This window comes from Gymnoscopelus microlampas, assembly GCF_963454915.1.
Source record: "Gymnoscopelus microlampas genome assembly, chromosome: 17".
Lineage (NCBI taxonomy): Eukaryota > Metazoa > Chordata > Actinopteri > Myctophiformes > Myctophidae > Gymnoscopelus > Gymnoscopelus microlampas.
In genome coordinates this window covers 7,336,140-7,350,503 of record NC_139954.1, presented here as the reverse complement: position 1 = coordinate 7,350,503, position 14,364 = coordinate 7,336,140, and the positions used below count along the sequence as shown (strand labels likewise).

The window sequence follows — 14,364 nt, the reverse complement described above, 5'->3', positions numbered from 1 at the left end:
CTCACCTCTCCTGCCCACCCCTGGGCACTCCGTGGCATCCTCTAGTTCACCTTCCCAGTCCTCAGAAGGAACCATCTCCCATCCCCAGGCCTCATCCTCTTCCTGCTCTACCTCGAGCTCCTCCTCTTCCACCTCCTCCTCCTGCTGGGTGGGGACTTTCTGCATTCGCACGGCTCCAGGAGACACCTCCTTCACCATGGGCTTCTTCTGTGGCTCTGCAGCCTTCTCCTCCTCTGGAGACCCTTTCCTAGGGGTCTTTTTCAGAGTCACTGCTTCGATGGAATCTTTAGGAGAAACTGATTTAATGGAGTCTTTAGGAGAAACTGCTTTAGGAGTTCGCTTCCTCTCCATTGGAACAGACTCCAGTTCTTTAGGTTTAGGCTTCTCAGCCTTGGGAGACGGAGTCTTTTTCAGTTGGACCTTTTGTTCAAAAGGTTTCAGCGGTACTTCCTCCTTCTCTTTCTTATCCTTTGGAGTGACCCCCTTCTTCAGCTGAAGTGGCTTGGTCTCCTCAGGACTCTTCTCAAATTTCTTAATAGGAGCTAGTTTAGGAGACTCTAACTTCTGCACCGGAGTAGGCTCAGCCTCTTTCACCTTCTCAGGCTTCTTCTCAGGAGATTCAGGTGTTTCACTCTTCTTCGGACGGGCTACAGGTTCTTGTTCCCTTGGCACTTCATCTCTGGGACTTCGACTGAGTCGTCTATCATCTATGGGCTTCCCGTCTTTCTCCTCTGGTGTTTTCTTCTTCTCAGGCTTTTCTGCCTCTTTGGATGGTGTGGCGAAGGGCTTCAGTTTGACACCATCCATCTCATGCTCCTGTGTTGGGATTCTTCTTACTTTGGTTGGTGCCTTGTCTTCTTCTGGTTCTTTCACTGGAGTTTTCTTTTTATCTCCTGGTTTCAGCACCTTGGCTGCTGGTTCCATTTTCTCTTCAGGAACTTGATCAGGTGTCTTATGAGGTTCCTTAGGCTCCTCTTCCCTGGGAGACCTCTCCCCCTTCTGGAAGGGCACAGTGTCTCTGTCTGGTCTCTCTTTCTTGTCTTTCTCCAACTCCTCTGTTGGTTTTACAGGTCTGTCAAATGGCTTTAGTTTAACTGGTTCTTGTTCAGCTTCATCTGAAGGCAGTTTCTTCACTTTTTTAAAGGCTTCAGTTGGTGGGGACGGTTCCTCCTCCTTTGGAGTCCTGGGAGTTTTCTTCAGAGAAATCTTATCATCTGGTTTGGCATCTTTAGGGGTGACCTTCCGGGGGCTCCATGCATCTTTGGGTGAGTCTTTTGGTTCCACTTCTTTAGCAGTTTTAATCTGTGGCTTTCTCTCCAGAGGGGTTTTCTCCCTGGATGCCCTCTCCTCCACAGATATCCTGGTGCCTATTGACAACTCAATGGCTTCCTCACGCACCATCTCTTCAACATCAAACACTGTGGTCGCGGTGACTTTCCTAGGTTTGCCTTCTTCTTCGATCTCTGTAAATGGAACTGATGGAATCTTTTTCAGTTTGATGGCTTCCTCTTCCTCTTCCAGTTCTTTAACGACCCTTGGTGTCTTCTTCAAAGTCGGAATCACAAATGTCCCATCCACTTCTGTTTGAAGTTTACCTTTTTTGGGCAGAAGCATTTCTAAGGCAGCAAAGGTGTTCATGTTACTCATAACATGAAGACAACATGTATAACAATTCAGGTTCAATAACATGAGATGCACCTACAATATACATGAAATATTTATATAAAAGAGACAGACAGACAGACAGACAGACAGACAGACAGACAGACAGACGCACAGACTCTTATAGACGCCTTGACTCCCATAGAGCCACGGCGTAAAAATAAAGAAAGGGTCTAACCCTAGCGGGTGTTTTTAATCATGCAGTATAAAACAAACAAAACAAAACATACATACAAAGTACAAACAGACACCAGATAGACACATACATCTCTGTAAACAAATAAGTGTGTATGTATTGTATGCTTAGAATGCTAATCACAAGTGGCCATCTATAGTTTGGTTTCTTATATGTTTACTCTCCTTGTTGTATAATGTGTTGAATATGTGAAAAGCCAGCAATGTAATAATAATAATAATAATAATAATAATAATATTAATGGATATTAACGCTCTTACCTTTCTTCACGCCCCCAGGTGTTTGCACTGGTCCCTTGGTTTCATCTAGTACAGAGGTATAGTCCACAGAATAATTCATTAGACATTTAATCAGCAGAGGAAAAAAATCAGTGATACAAAATGGAAAGATACTAAGAAACAGAAACTAAGACTTTGCCATCCTAAGAGTTGAGGGTATCAACAGAGTATGAATGTGATTCACATTCTGTAGAATGATGACCCTGCAGAATGCAGATTGGCATTGGATTTTACCTTAAGCTTCAAATCACAACCAATTAGAAAATAAATACAAAGTGGTGAACTGTTATTCAACTGTTATATCAACTGTTATTATCAGGAGAACAATTGCATGCTCTGACTGCTTTCATTCAGGACAGACAACATGAATAGACAGCTGGGAAGTCACCCGGCTAAGATACTGTAGCATGACATGTAAAGAAAACACCACACTAGGCGAAGAAGACATACAACTGACGTGATGACTTGGCAACATTCACAGTGACAATAAACAGAAGCTCAACAACATGACAAGAACATGACAAGAACCTGAAAATGTCCAAAACAATGATTTCCTCCACTTGAGTTCCTCTACCTGTCACTGGAGCTAGTTCCTCTATCATTACATCTTGGTCTCTGTCTTCAGCCTTCTTGCTTGGCTCTTCAGCCTTCGACACAGGCCTAGTCACTTCAAGTATAAAAAGACCAGACTGAAGTGAAGTGTATGCCACATAAAGAGTAAATCCCGAAGTTGGGAACTGAAGAACAGATTTTCATTCTAAAACACCAAGACGTCAGGGAAGGGTAGCTTTTGTCATTGGTTATATACATCTGTCTGTTGTTATGAAGTAATTTTCCACTTTCTTAGTTTCATCACTGACTTCAGCATTTTGGTTTCTTAAACAAACTTTACCGAAGCCTGTGATGTGCTCGCTTCACGTACAACATAGAATTCATCCAAGTGCCAAAAACAAATACACTACATTGAATCTCTGCTAGTTTAACTGCTGTAAACTCTAATGCGTAGTTGTTGGACATGTTTTTAGGATATTCAGATCACAAAGAGGTTAGTTGTTTGGCTGTAAACATCAGGCTTGTACCTGTCTTGGCGTCTCTTCTCTCAGTATCTTTCTGGCCTTGAACTCTGGTCACTGATGGTTTGATATCTTCAGGAGCTTGAAGGGCATCTTGAGTAGCTTCAGAACAGTGTTAAAGATTTTAATTTACTTAAGATCGACATTCAGTTCCGAATGCCTTTTTAAAAGACACCACATTAGAAAAAGTGAAACCCATTAAAAGATGCTGCTGAATACCTGATGGGGGACTGGCAGTCTTTAGCAGTGTCGCTCTAGCTTGTGGGGGAGACTCCAGCTCCTGCACTGGAACTATAACAAAACCACACCTCAGTCAGAATCACATTACGACAGATGGGGTGAACACCGACTTACACACAAGAAAACACACATGACATAGAACATACATGCAGTCAACACACACATTTGGAGGTGGAGTAAGGGTGTCTTCCTGCTATACCCTTTCTTCTGTTGTCTTTTTTGAAGCCACCTCTTTTACATCTTGACAACATTTACGGATAATTAGATTAGATTAGATTAGATTTGTCCAAGGCAATGGAACAAGATGGACGTATTGACACCGAAACAAAAACAATAAGACTCCAACAAATAATACGAACCCATACTCAGGTGAGATGGCTCAGACATCGACCAACAAAAACATGAAAGGAAGAGACTGTCACATTCGACAGCATGACTTCAATATGAATGCTCTCACAGCGAGCAAGGAGACAAGTTTGTGCCCCGAACAAAATGGGTGATATGATACGATAACTCTTGAAATGACTAAATGATGAGGAGGAGGAGTGAAATAGATCGGTTCCTGAGATGACACGGAGGAAGACAAGGTGAACAATGTTTTGTGCTCTGATGACACGTGCTTGGTGACACATAACATTTTCACCTGTGTACCTCTGGAAGATGCTTTGAGGGAGACCATCTTCCAATCCTCTGGTTCCAAGGGGAGTACCTTTCCTTCTACAATATCCTTGAATATAAGAGTTTCTTTCTCTTTTTTATGCTTGGCATCAATTCTCTGAGGACGTACATGTTCGTCAGCAGCAGTTTCTAGATGAGATTCTTCAGTTTCTGATCCCGATTTTCTGCTCTGTTCTGGATATATTTCTGAAGTGCCTGATTCAATCTTTTTCTCCAAAACTTTTGGCTTGCTTCTGATATCTGTTACTGAGGTATCTCTTGTTGTGAGGTCTTTCCGTGGTTTCTCATCAATAAAACTGCCCTTTGAAATAACTTTGTCTGCTTCAGTTAACTTCACTGAATGGGATTCCTGATCTTCTGTAGGGATTACTTTAGTCAATTTGCCTGTGGGTGTAATCTCCTCAGCCTTCTGTTCTCTCAGTAAAGCATCTTTTGCTATCAGAGACTCTTCAGATGTTACCTCCATCAGAGGAGTAACATAAGCCTTTCTTTCAAGCTGTTCTTGCCTTGTTTTGATCTCCGTTGGAGAAACTCTATCATGTTTGTCTTTAACTGTGATTAATTCCAACTGGTCTTGAACTTTAATTTCTTCAGTTTTTAGCTGGCGTCTTTTAATTTGTTCCAGCTTTGGTTTAGTCTCCTCTACTGGAATAACTTTAGCAAACTGGTCTTTAAGTGTAACTAATTTAGACTGCATAGCTTCAGTTGTTGTCTCTTCTCTTTGCTTTTGAGTAATAGGTGTTTTTGAAATGTCCTCCCATCCCTTAATTCCTTCTGTTGTGGTTATACTCTCTATGACCCTGTCTTCACATACAGGAGGCTTCTCTGGTGACAACTTTGTCACAGGTATCAGTGAAGCTTGTATTTCAATGTCGTCACATTTAGCTGATTTGTCTGTAATTGTCAGCATGTTTTCTCCTCTAAGTGTTATGTCCTCAGCTGTAGCTATTTGTTGTCTTCTCCTCTCTACAAGATGTTCCGGTAACATTGATTCTTTAGAGGTTACCTCTATTATTGGTGCTGCTGAGGCCTTTCTTTTAATGTGTTCTTGTCCTGGCTTCACTCCTTCAGTAGGACTATCTCTGGCAGTTTTGTCTTTTACCTTCAACTGGACAATATGTTTTTCTGTAACATCATCCTGTTCGAAACCTACTTTCGATTTAGTCTCTGGTAAAATGGTCCCTGTGGACGTTATTTTCATTTGTTCCAGCTTTGGTTTAGTCTCATCAATAGAAATAGTTTTGGCAAATTGGTCTTTAAGTGTAACTACATTAGACTGGATAGCTTCAGTTGTCATCCGTTCTGCCTTATCTGCGTTCTGTCCTCTCTGTTCTAGGGTTGTAGATGCCTTTGAATTGCCTCCGACCTTAACATCCTCTGCAGTGGTTAGCCTCCGTCTAGAAAACTCTGGGGTGCCCGATACTACATCCACAGCTTTCTCCACCAGAGACTTTTCACAAGTGACCGCTGTCACCAGGGAGGGAATAACCTTGGTAGTGTCATCTTTAAACAGGACAGTTTGTGACTGGGTTTTCTCCACTTTAGCATCAACCGTAGAAAACTTAACTGCTCTCTCTTCAGCACTGTGTCCAATTAATGATTCTTTTGAGGTTACCTCCATCACAGGTGCTACTGAAGCTTTTCTAATGACTTGTTCCTGTTTTGTTTTAATATCTTGAATGGGCGTAACTTTGTCAGTTTTATCTTTAAGTGTCAATACCTTTGATTTGATTTCTTCCACCTCTATCTCTTCCGTTTTAAATAATGTCTGCTCTCTTTCTTTCACAGAATCTCTTTCCATTGCAGATACATCCTCTGATTTATAAATTTCCTCTTGCGTTGATACAAGGCCTTTGACACGATTATCTGGTGTGGCAAAGCTTTGTCGAATATCCAATACATCATCTCCATATCTCACCAGCTGTGATTCTTCATATGCAAGCTCCAATGCAGATGATCCAGAGACCTTTCTTTCAGCATCTTCTTGCCTTGTATAAATTACTTCAATAGGAGTAACACTGCCAAATTCTAGTCTAACTTTTACCATTTTAGATTGAATAGCCTCAGCTGGAATGCCTTTAACTTTAGATACTTTCTTAGTTTTTAAGGTCTCAACCTTGTCTGCGGAAAGGTCCTCTGGCTTTATTTCCTCGGTTTTAGGAAATTCTGCTCTATCGTCTGCAATCAAAGATTCTTTATGTGTTACCTCGGTCATATTGCTCACATCGGGCATTCTTTCAGTTTTGTCTTTAATTGCTGCTACCTTTGACTTGTCATCTTCAACATGTATTTCTTTACTTTCAGCTAACCTCTGTTTTCTTTCTTTTAGGAATACTTTATTCTGTAAAGAAGCCTCTTCTGACTCACAGACCTTTGTTGTTGAAGCAATAGGCAACTGATTTTCAGCAGTAGCATATTTTTGTTGGGCATCTAATATGACATCTCCTTCTTGTACAATCCATGGTTTTTCATGTGCAGCGTCCAGCATAGGTACCTCAGTAACCTTGCTTTTAATATGCTCCTCTCTCCTTTCTGTCCCTTCAATAGGTGTAACACTGCCATATTCATGTCTAAGTGAAACTACCTTTGACTGGATTATATCCACCGTAACTTTAACATATTTGTCTTCAACTTTAACTACCTTTGACTGTTCATTCTCAACGCTGACCTCTTTAGCTTTTGTTAACTTCTGTCTTCTGTCTTGAGACGACAAGTCTTCTGACTTTATTTCATCTTTCCCTGTTGCTCTGTCTCTGACAATTTCTGTTCTGTCATATTTTTCTGGAGCATCCTCCTTTACTAAGTCTGTATACATTAGTTGTGTTTCAGGTGTCACTGAGATCTTTCTTTCAATTTGTTCCTGTTTGGTTTTTGTAACCTTAATTGGAGAAACATTGTCTGTTTTGCCTTTTATTGAGACTGGTTGGGTGGGTTCAATAGTAATATCTTCACCTTTGTCTAGCTTCTGCTTTCTCTCTTTCTCTCTTTCTCTCGCTTTTGGTGCTGTCACAACTGCCTCTAAAGCTTTTATTTCATTTGTCTCTTGTGTTTTCATTTCTTTAGTGTGTTTATCTTTAACTGCCTGGTTGACTTCTTCAGATGTAATCTCTTCAGTTTTTGTTAACTTCTGTTGTCTCTGTCTTGGAGATATTTCTTTCTTTAGTGAAATGCCATCTGAGCAAATGTTCTCTTTTGTTGCAGTATCTCTGATAGCATCTTTGCTTCTTTCATATTTTTCTGAAGTGTCTTCTTCTATCAACGATTCAATAGTTTCCTCTGCTTCAGTTGTAACTAAAGCCTTTCTTTCAAGTTGTTCCCGTCTCAGTTCCTTGTCTTTAATGGGAGTAACTTTGGTAGATTTGTCTATAACTGTGATTAACTTTGACTGTTCATCCTTAATTTCGACCTCTTTAGTTTTAGTTAACTTCTGTCTTCTGTCTTTAGGAGAAATGTCTTCCGGTTTTAATTCCCCTTTCCCTGTTGCTCTGTCTCTGACAATTTCCTCAGTTCTGCCATATTTTTCCGGAGCATCCTGCTCTCCTACAGAGTCTGTATACATTAGTTCTGTTTTAGGTGCCAATGAGATATTTCTTTCAATTTGTTCCTGTTTGGTTTGTGAACCCTTAATAGGAGAAACATTGTCTGTTTTGTCTTTTATTGAGACTAATTTTGATTGGATGGGTTCAATAGTAATATCTTCACCTTTATCTAGCTTTTGCTTCTTCTCTGGAGTATATTGTTCTGTCGATAATTCCTTAGATTTGGGTGCTGTCACAACTGCATCTGAAGCCGTTACAGTTAAACTTTCTCTGATCTCAGCACGAACTGATTCTCTTTCGGTGACCTCTGATACTGGAGTCATTGAATCTTTTTTCTCTGTTTCAATGATAGAAGTAGACTGGAGTTTTGTTTTGTGGGACATTAACTTACTCTCAGCTTCCCTGCTTCCAATACCTGGTTTACGAACCTCTGTTATGTCTGATGAATGCCTTATAGAGACATTATCTTTACTCTCATCTATAATGTCCTCTGTTGGAGAGTCAATCTTCCTGGCAAATTGAGGTTTATGTTTTGTAGTTTTTTGCTCTGTAGTTTTTTGTTTATTGGACTCTAAATTCTCAATGTATGCCTTTGTTTTGGGTATAGCTTTACATTTCACTTCCCTAGAGTCTTTCTTCTTTAAAACATCAGTAACAGATATCTCACTAATACTATCAGGCACTTCTTCGCTCTCGCCGGGTTTTTCAGTTAAACTTAAAATGTCTACTTGTGACAGTGATATAATATTCTTGCCCACATGTTGGTCTTCATCCTCATACGACACCTCTGCATACTCCACCATATCTTCATGTTCAAAGACCTCCTCTATGGGAGAAGCTTTCTCTGTCACATAATACATCTCCTGTGTTTTTTGAGCTCCTGTCCTTTGCTTGATCTTGACGACACTGGTAACAGCTTGAAGATTAAAGGCGTTTTAAGAGGTTTGAAGAGAAAGCACCATGCAGCGGTGCCAAGAGATTAGGACAAAACAAAAGACAAACATTGGGGTTAAAAAAAACAACAACAACACAAAGCTAAAACTAACGGAGCAGATGCTCCGCCTGTGGTGTATTATCATCATGGATGAAGGCGACTGTCAGGTGGACATTAGTCGATGTTTTACCTCTCTCAGGCTTTGTTTCTTCTCTAAGATTCTCAGCCTCTGTTTCAGAAGCTGAAGCAGCAGGAGTTTTCTTGGGAATCTTCTTGGCTTGTGGTTCTTTAAAGAATAATCACTTTTTTAAGCTCAAGACAGTGGATTTGTGCGATATAAAGAGATTAATTTTACACAAATGGACAAACAGTTAAACATTTAAACACAGAAACAATGACGGAACAAACATAGTCTGAAAAAGCAAGGCTGAATCGATGAGTGAACTGTGAATTGATGTGAGTGAAATGATGATGAATGGTTCTTCTGTTCCAAGTGTTTGGACCCTAACCCAAATATGGACAGGTGAAATGCTCAAGATGGAGATGGAGATGGGAAATGATAATGGCTGGATACAACATTTTCTCTCTATACCTCTGGAAGATGGTTTAGGGTAAATCCTTTTCTTCTCCTCTGGTTTGGAAGGAAGTGGTTTTGTATCGACTGCATCTTCAAAAACATGAACTTCTTTCTCCTTTATCCTATCAGCTCTTTGTGTTGATATATTTTCTTCAAGGGCAGACTGAGAAGCTTCGAAAAGACATGCTTCAGCATCTGATTCCATTTCCTCGGTCGTAGTTTCTTCATATTCTGGGTATATTTCTGAAGTTTCATATTCGATATCTTGACCACTCATTTTTGGACTGAGGTCGATATCTGTTACTGATTCTTTTCTTAAAGTTGTCTTTGGTTTTATCTTTTTCTTAGCAACACCTTCGGTTTTTGATTTGGAAATCACCACTGCTGAAGGTTTGTCTTTTTCACTAACCTTCAGCTCTTGTGTCTCCTGAACTGTGCCAATGATCTCGTCAGATTTAAACTTTGTGTCTCCTTTCTTTTCACTAGGTTTAACTTTCTTTATTGAAATTATTTCAGGCACACTAGTCTCATCTTTTTCTGAGACAGGAGTTGTGGTGTCTTTCACTTCAGGCTGCCCTTGTCTGACGGGTTTCTTGTCCACCACTTTATGTTTTGCGGGAGAAACTGTGGTAGGTTTGTCTTTAACGGTTACTGTCTTTGGAATAACTTCTTCAACTCTAATTTCTTCAGTTCTATACTTTTCTGGAGTATCTGATTCAAGCACCTCATGTTCTAAGACCGCTTCTTCATACATTGTCTCTGGTAAAGGTGCTCCAGGCACTTTGCTGCTAACTTCTTCCTGCTGAATTTGCTTCCTTTTCTCTTTTATTGGAGTGACACGGGCTGATTTGTCTTTTTCTATAATTTTCTTTGAAGGAATATCTTTAGGTGGCTGTATTTCTTCAAATGAATAAGTAGTTTCCTCGGTTGCAGCTAATATCTGTCCTCTCTTACGTATCTCTGTTTCCTTTCCTTCTATTTGATCTTTACTTATCTGTTCTGCTGCTGTCCGTTTCTGTTTTGAAGGAATAACTTTGGTAGGTCTGTCTGTTACTTGTCTCTTTGATTGGATGTCCTCCTCGGCTTCAGGTAATTCTGTCCTCTCTTCACGTGATTCTACTTTCGCTACAGTAATGACCTCTGATAATTTCCGTTCTTGCTTCTTTGTAACTTTTTGCTGTATAGGGGCTGTACTTGGAGGCTTGTCGCCTGTTTTATCGGGAATATCCTCCCTACTCTTTAATGGTTTCATTGTGACTTCCTTACTCTCTGTGATGACTGCATCTGTCCTCTGAGGTTGCTCTGGTTCTTTATTAGTCTCTACGATGGTTTCTGTTACTGGCCTGTCATGAACACGTTTTGCGGTAACAGATGCCTGCTTTTTGCTTTTTGAAGTCATTGTGCCTGGCATAGTGGCTTCTTCATCTGGTTTAGGAACTTCTGTTGATGAATGTTCTACGGACACACTATCTTTCCTCTCATCTATAATGTCCTCTGTTGGAGAGTCAATCTTCCCGAAAAATTCTTCCCTAACTGGAGTTTTAAGTTTGGTAGATTTGTCATGCTTTGTAACAACTGGCTTCTCAGATTCTATTTCTGTTATAGCAGTGTCCTTTGTTTTTGGAGCAATTTTACGTTTGGTCACTCTGACATCTTTCTTTGAAACATCAGTAACAGATATCTCTCCTCTGGGCTCAGATTTCTTATCTCTCTGGCCAGGTTTTTCTTTAGAACTTAAAATGTCTACTTGTGACAGGGATGGAATCTCCTTGCCCACATGTTCCTCTTCTTCCTCATACGACACCTCTGTATACTCCACCACATCTTCATGTTCTAAGGCCTCCTCTATGGAATAAGTTTTCTCTGTCACATGATAATCCTCCTGTATCTTCTGAGCTCCTGTCCTTTGCTCAATCTTCACAAAACTGGTAGCGGCTTTAAGGTTTAAGATGTGTTGAAGAGAAGGCACCATTCGGCGGTGCCAAGAGATAACAAACATAACACAGAAACAAGCATAGGAGTTAAGAGCAACGACACATATGTAAGAGTAGATAATCCACCTGTGGTGTATTATCTTCATGTTTAAGAGGGAGTAAACAAATGGTCAGAAACATTCTTGTACCTCTCTCAAGTGGAGATGTCTTTTTCAGTAACTCAACCCCTGTATCAGCAGAAGTAATCTTCTTGAGAATCTTCTTAACCTCTGGTTCTTAAATGAAAGATTTTTTTAAGACAAGAGAGAGTGTAGAAGAGAATTCAGACACAGCTCACAAATGTACAGAATAGACCAAACAGAAAACATGAACATACTCAGTAGACACTAAAATACTTTGTGATTGTAATTGCATAAGTTCAGCTTTTATGACCTGATTTCTTATTCTGAAAGTGTAGCATTTTCATGACACATAAATTACTGCTGCAGATGGACTGTCGCCCATACAACACACACAAACACACAAACAAGAAGATATAAGCAGTAAGAAATAAGTGAGCTAAGAGCTGAGGTTTAAGTTAAGTATACCTCTAGGAAGAGCCTCCTCTATTTCCCGCTTAGTCTTAGCTTCAGGTTTCTTCTGAAGTTTCCTCTCAGGTGTCTTATCAGGGATCTTTGTAGGAACTGCTTTTTCTGGTACTTTTTCTGCAGCCTTTTTCTCGGTTATCTTGTCAGACTCAAACACCTTCTCAGGTTGTGTCTCGGGTACCTTCTCAGGCTCTATCTTCTTAACTTGCACCGGTAACTCCTCTAAGCTTTCTGGAATTATTTCAGCTGCCTTTGTCTCTGGTACTTTTTCAGGTACTTTCTTCTCTTGTATTTTTGCCGGAACCCTCTCCTTAACCTGCACAGGTATCTTCTCAGGTATTTTTTCTACTTTTTCTGGAATCTTCTGGGGAACCATTTCAGGTGCCTTTGTCTCTGGTACTTTTTTAGGAAGTTTTTCGGGTACTTCCTTCTCTTGTAGTTTTTCAGGAACCCTCCCCTTAACCTGCACAGGTGTCTTCTCAGGTATTTTTTCTATATTTTCTGGAACCTTCTGGGGAACCATTTCAGGTGCCTTTTTGTCTGTTGATTTTTTCTGTGGTACCTTTTCAGGTACTTTCTTTTCTAGATTTTTTTCTGTAACCTTCTCAGGTACCCTTTTCTGTTCTACTTTTTCTGGAACTCTTTCAGGTGTTTTCTCCAGTAACCTCTGAGGTTCCTGGACCTTCTCTGGAACATGCTCAGGAATCATTTCAACTGCTTCCTGGAGGGGCACATCAGGTTCCCTGGAGGAAATCTTCTCAAGATCGTGTTCAGGCCTTTTATATGGGATCTTCTCCACTTTCCTCTGAGGTTCCTGCTTGGGTTCCGTCTCAATTATTTGCTCAGATTCTTGTACAGGTATTTTATCGGAAGACTTCTGAGGTACCTTCTTCAGGTGCACCTCTTCAGGAGTATATTTTGATTCAGGCATGGCCACTTTAAGAGGGTATAACACACAAACACACACAAGACATAACTATAAAGAATGCAAAATGTGCTGTCGCACAAAGACACATAAAGTGAGACAGTGGTGAACAATTTATCTGAAGATAATTCCATTACAGAAATGCATCTACCTTTCTTAGAAGCATCTGGTTTCTTGGCTGATTTTGGAGGTTCTGGTTTCTGTTCCTCAACATCTTGAGAGAGAACCATTTAGCTTTGTTAGAAGTTGAACAGAAACTAGAATAAAACAGTTGGACAACAGCTACACTCTATCGAGTGCAAAGAGGGAAAATTATACCTGGGTCAAAACAACCTCACAAAGACAAACAAACATATAATACAGCAAGCAACTGACAAACTAAGACATGACTACTGACTAACAACCCCATATCTCTGTAAGCCAGAGGTTAGACATTAGACAGAAGAGTACTACGAGTCACACAAGATGTGAGTGTAAGAGTAGTGGGAAGAGCATGGGGGTGAGCACGCTTCACCACCCACACCTCATTGACAGCCTGTTAGGCTTCAATGGTTTGATACCTTTAGTTGCAACTGCTTTCTTTTGAGGTTCTACTTCTGCTCTGTCCACTTTTTGTGGGACTGTAGTTGGAGGGGGAGGTGGAACGACTTGCTTTGGTGTTTCTGGCACTAAAAAGAAACATGCAAGTTATCAGATAATTTAAGGTATCTAACTATGTTAAAATAAATTAGACAACCAAAATGCTTATATGGACCTTGATCAGCCCATATAAGAAAACACATATTGTATGTACGCATGTATGTAACACACAACAAGAACAGGCCAAACTGCTGTGCAGAAAGACTAGGCTTTGAAAGTGGATTATTGTGGAGCTACGTATGGATAACTAATTTGTGCAGATGATACATTCTAAAAACTATCCTCTGAATTTGTCTACTTTGAAATGACACCAGGCAAAAAGGAACAATAAAGCAAATTAGACAAACACAAACATTCTGTATCATACTGACACAAACATGTCTGGTACAACACAAGTTATAAGTGGGACAATGGGACAATATTAAGTCATAAGATTTCCTACAGTTAAATAGAGTTTGCTAGCGCAAACAGTTAGTAGCTTAGTGGCATCATGAGTATGGTGAGAAGAATCAGTCTGGATGAGTACAATGAGGGCAATGCAAAAGTCTAAGCTGTCTGTGACGACAGACCCCAGCAGATACCTGTCTTTGGGGTGACCTCCTTAGGAGCGGGTGCTGGTGAAGGTTCTGTTTTTGGGGTGACCTCCTTTGGAGCGGGAGACGGTCGAGCTTCTGGTTTGGTCTTTGTGGTTTCAGGTCTTGACACAGCTTGCTCTGGTTTTCTTACTTCAGGCTCCATCGTTTTGGGTACTGCCTCTGGCTTAGGAACTGGTTTCAGCTTAAAAGCCTCTGGTTCCGAAATGCTGGGTTCAGGTTTTGACACAGCAGGCTTTGGTTTACGGGCCTCTGGTTCTGACTTAGCAAGTGCTGGTTCAGGCTTGGTCTTTGGAGCCTCAGGCCTCTGGGTTTCTTCAGGGACTTAAAGTGACATGCACATCGATTTAGATACCATTACGTGCAGAGGAAATAAAAACGTACAAGCACACACATATAAAAGAGATTCGCTTCCATGATAGAAGCTATACAAACACAAAAGACACAGGAAGACATACGGTATAGAAGTCATACAGACAAAAAAGCAGCGAGAACACAGCACGCACATC

At 40.5% G+C, this 14,364-nt stretch overlaps 1 protein-coding gene across 7 annotated transcripts in view; it reads right to left on the bottom strand.

Annotated features, from left to right (window-relative positions):
• The window catches only part of LOC311065027 (titin-like), a 223,490-nt gene that overhangs the window by 122,041 nt on the left and 87,085 nt on the right, over nucleotides 1-14,364 (bottom strand). For 6 of the 7 annotated variants that reach the window (XM_084085185.1, XM_084085189.1, XM_084085191.1 and 3 more), the window contains 7 exons: nucleotides 13,844-14,179; nucleotides 13,184-13,291; nucleotides 12,775-12,837; nucleotides 11,699-12,634; nucleotides 11,300-11,386; nucleotides 2,119-2,163; nucleotides 6-1,616 (listed from right to left, as the gene is read on the bottom strand). In XM_084085185.1, the coding sequence (XP_083941311.1) occupies nucleotides 6-1,616; nucleotides 2,119-2,163; nucleotides 11,300-11,386; nucleotides 11,699-12,634; nucleotides 12,775-12,837; nucleotides 13,184-13,291; nucleotides 13,844-14,179 (3,186 nt within the window). The remainder of the gene's footprint in view (nucleotides 1-5; nucleotides 1,617-2,118; nucleotides 2,164-11,299; nucleotides 11,387-11,698; nucleotides 12,635-12,774; nucleotides 12,838-13,183; nucleotides 13,292-13,843; nucleotides 14,180-14,364) is intronic. The other variant, XM_084085190.1, reaches the window with a different exon arrangement.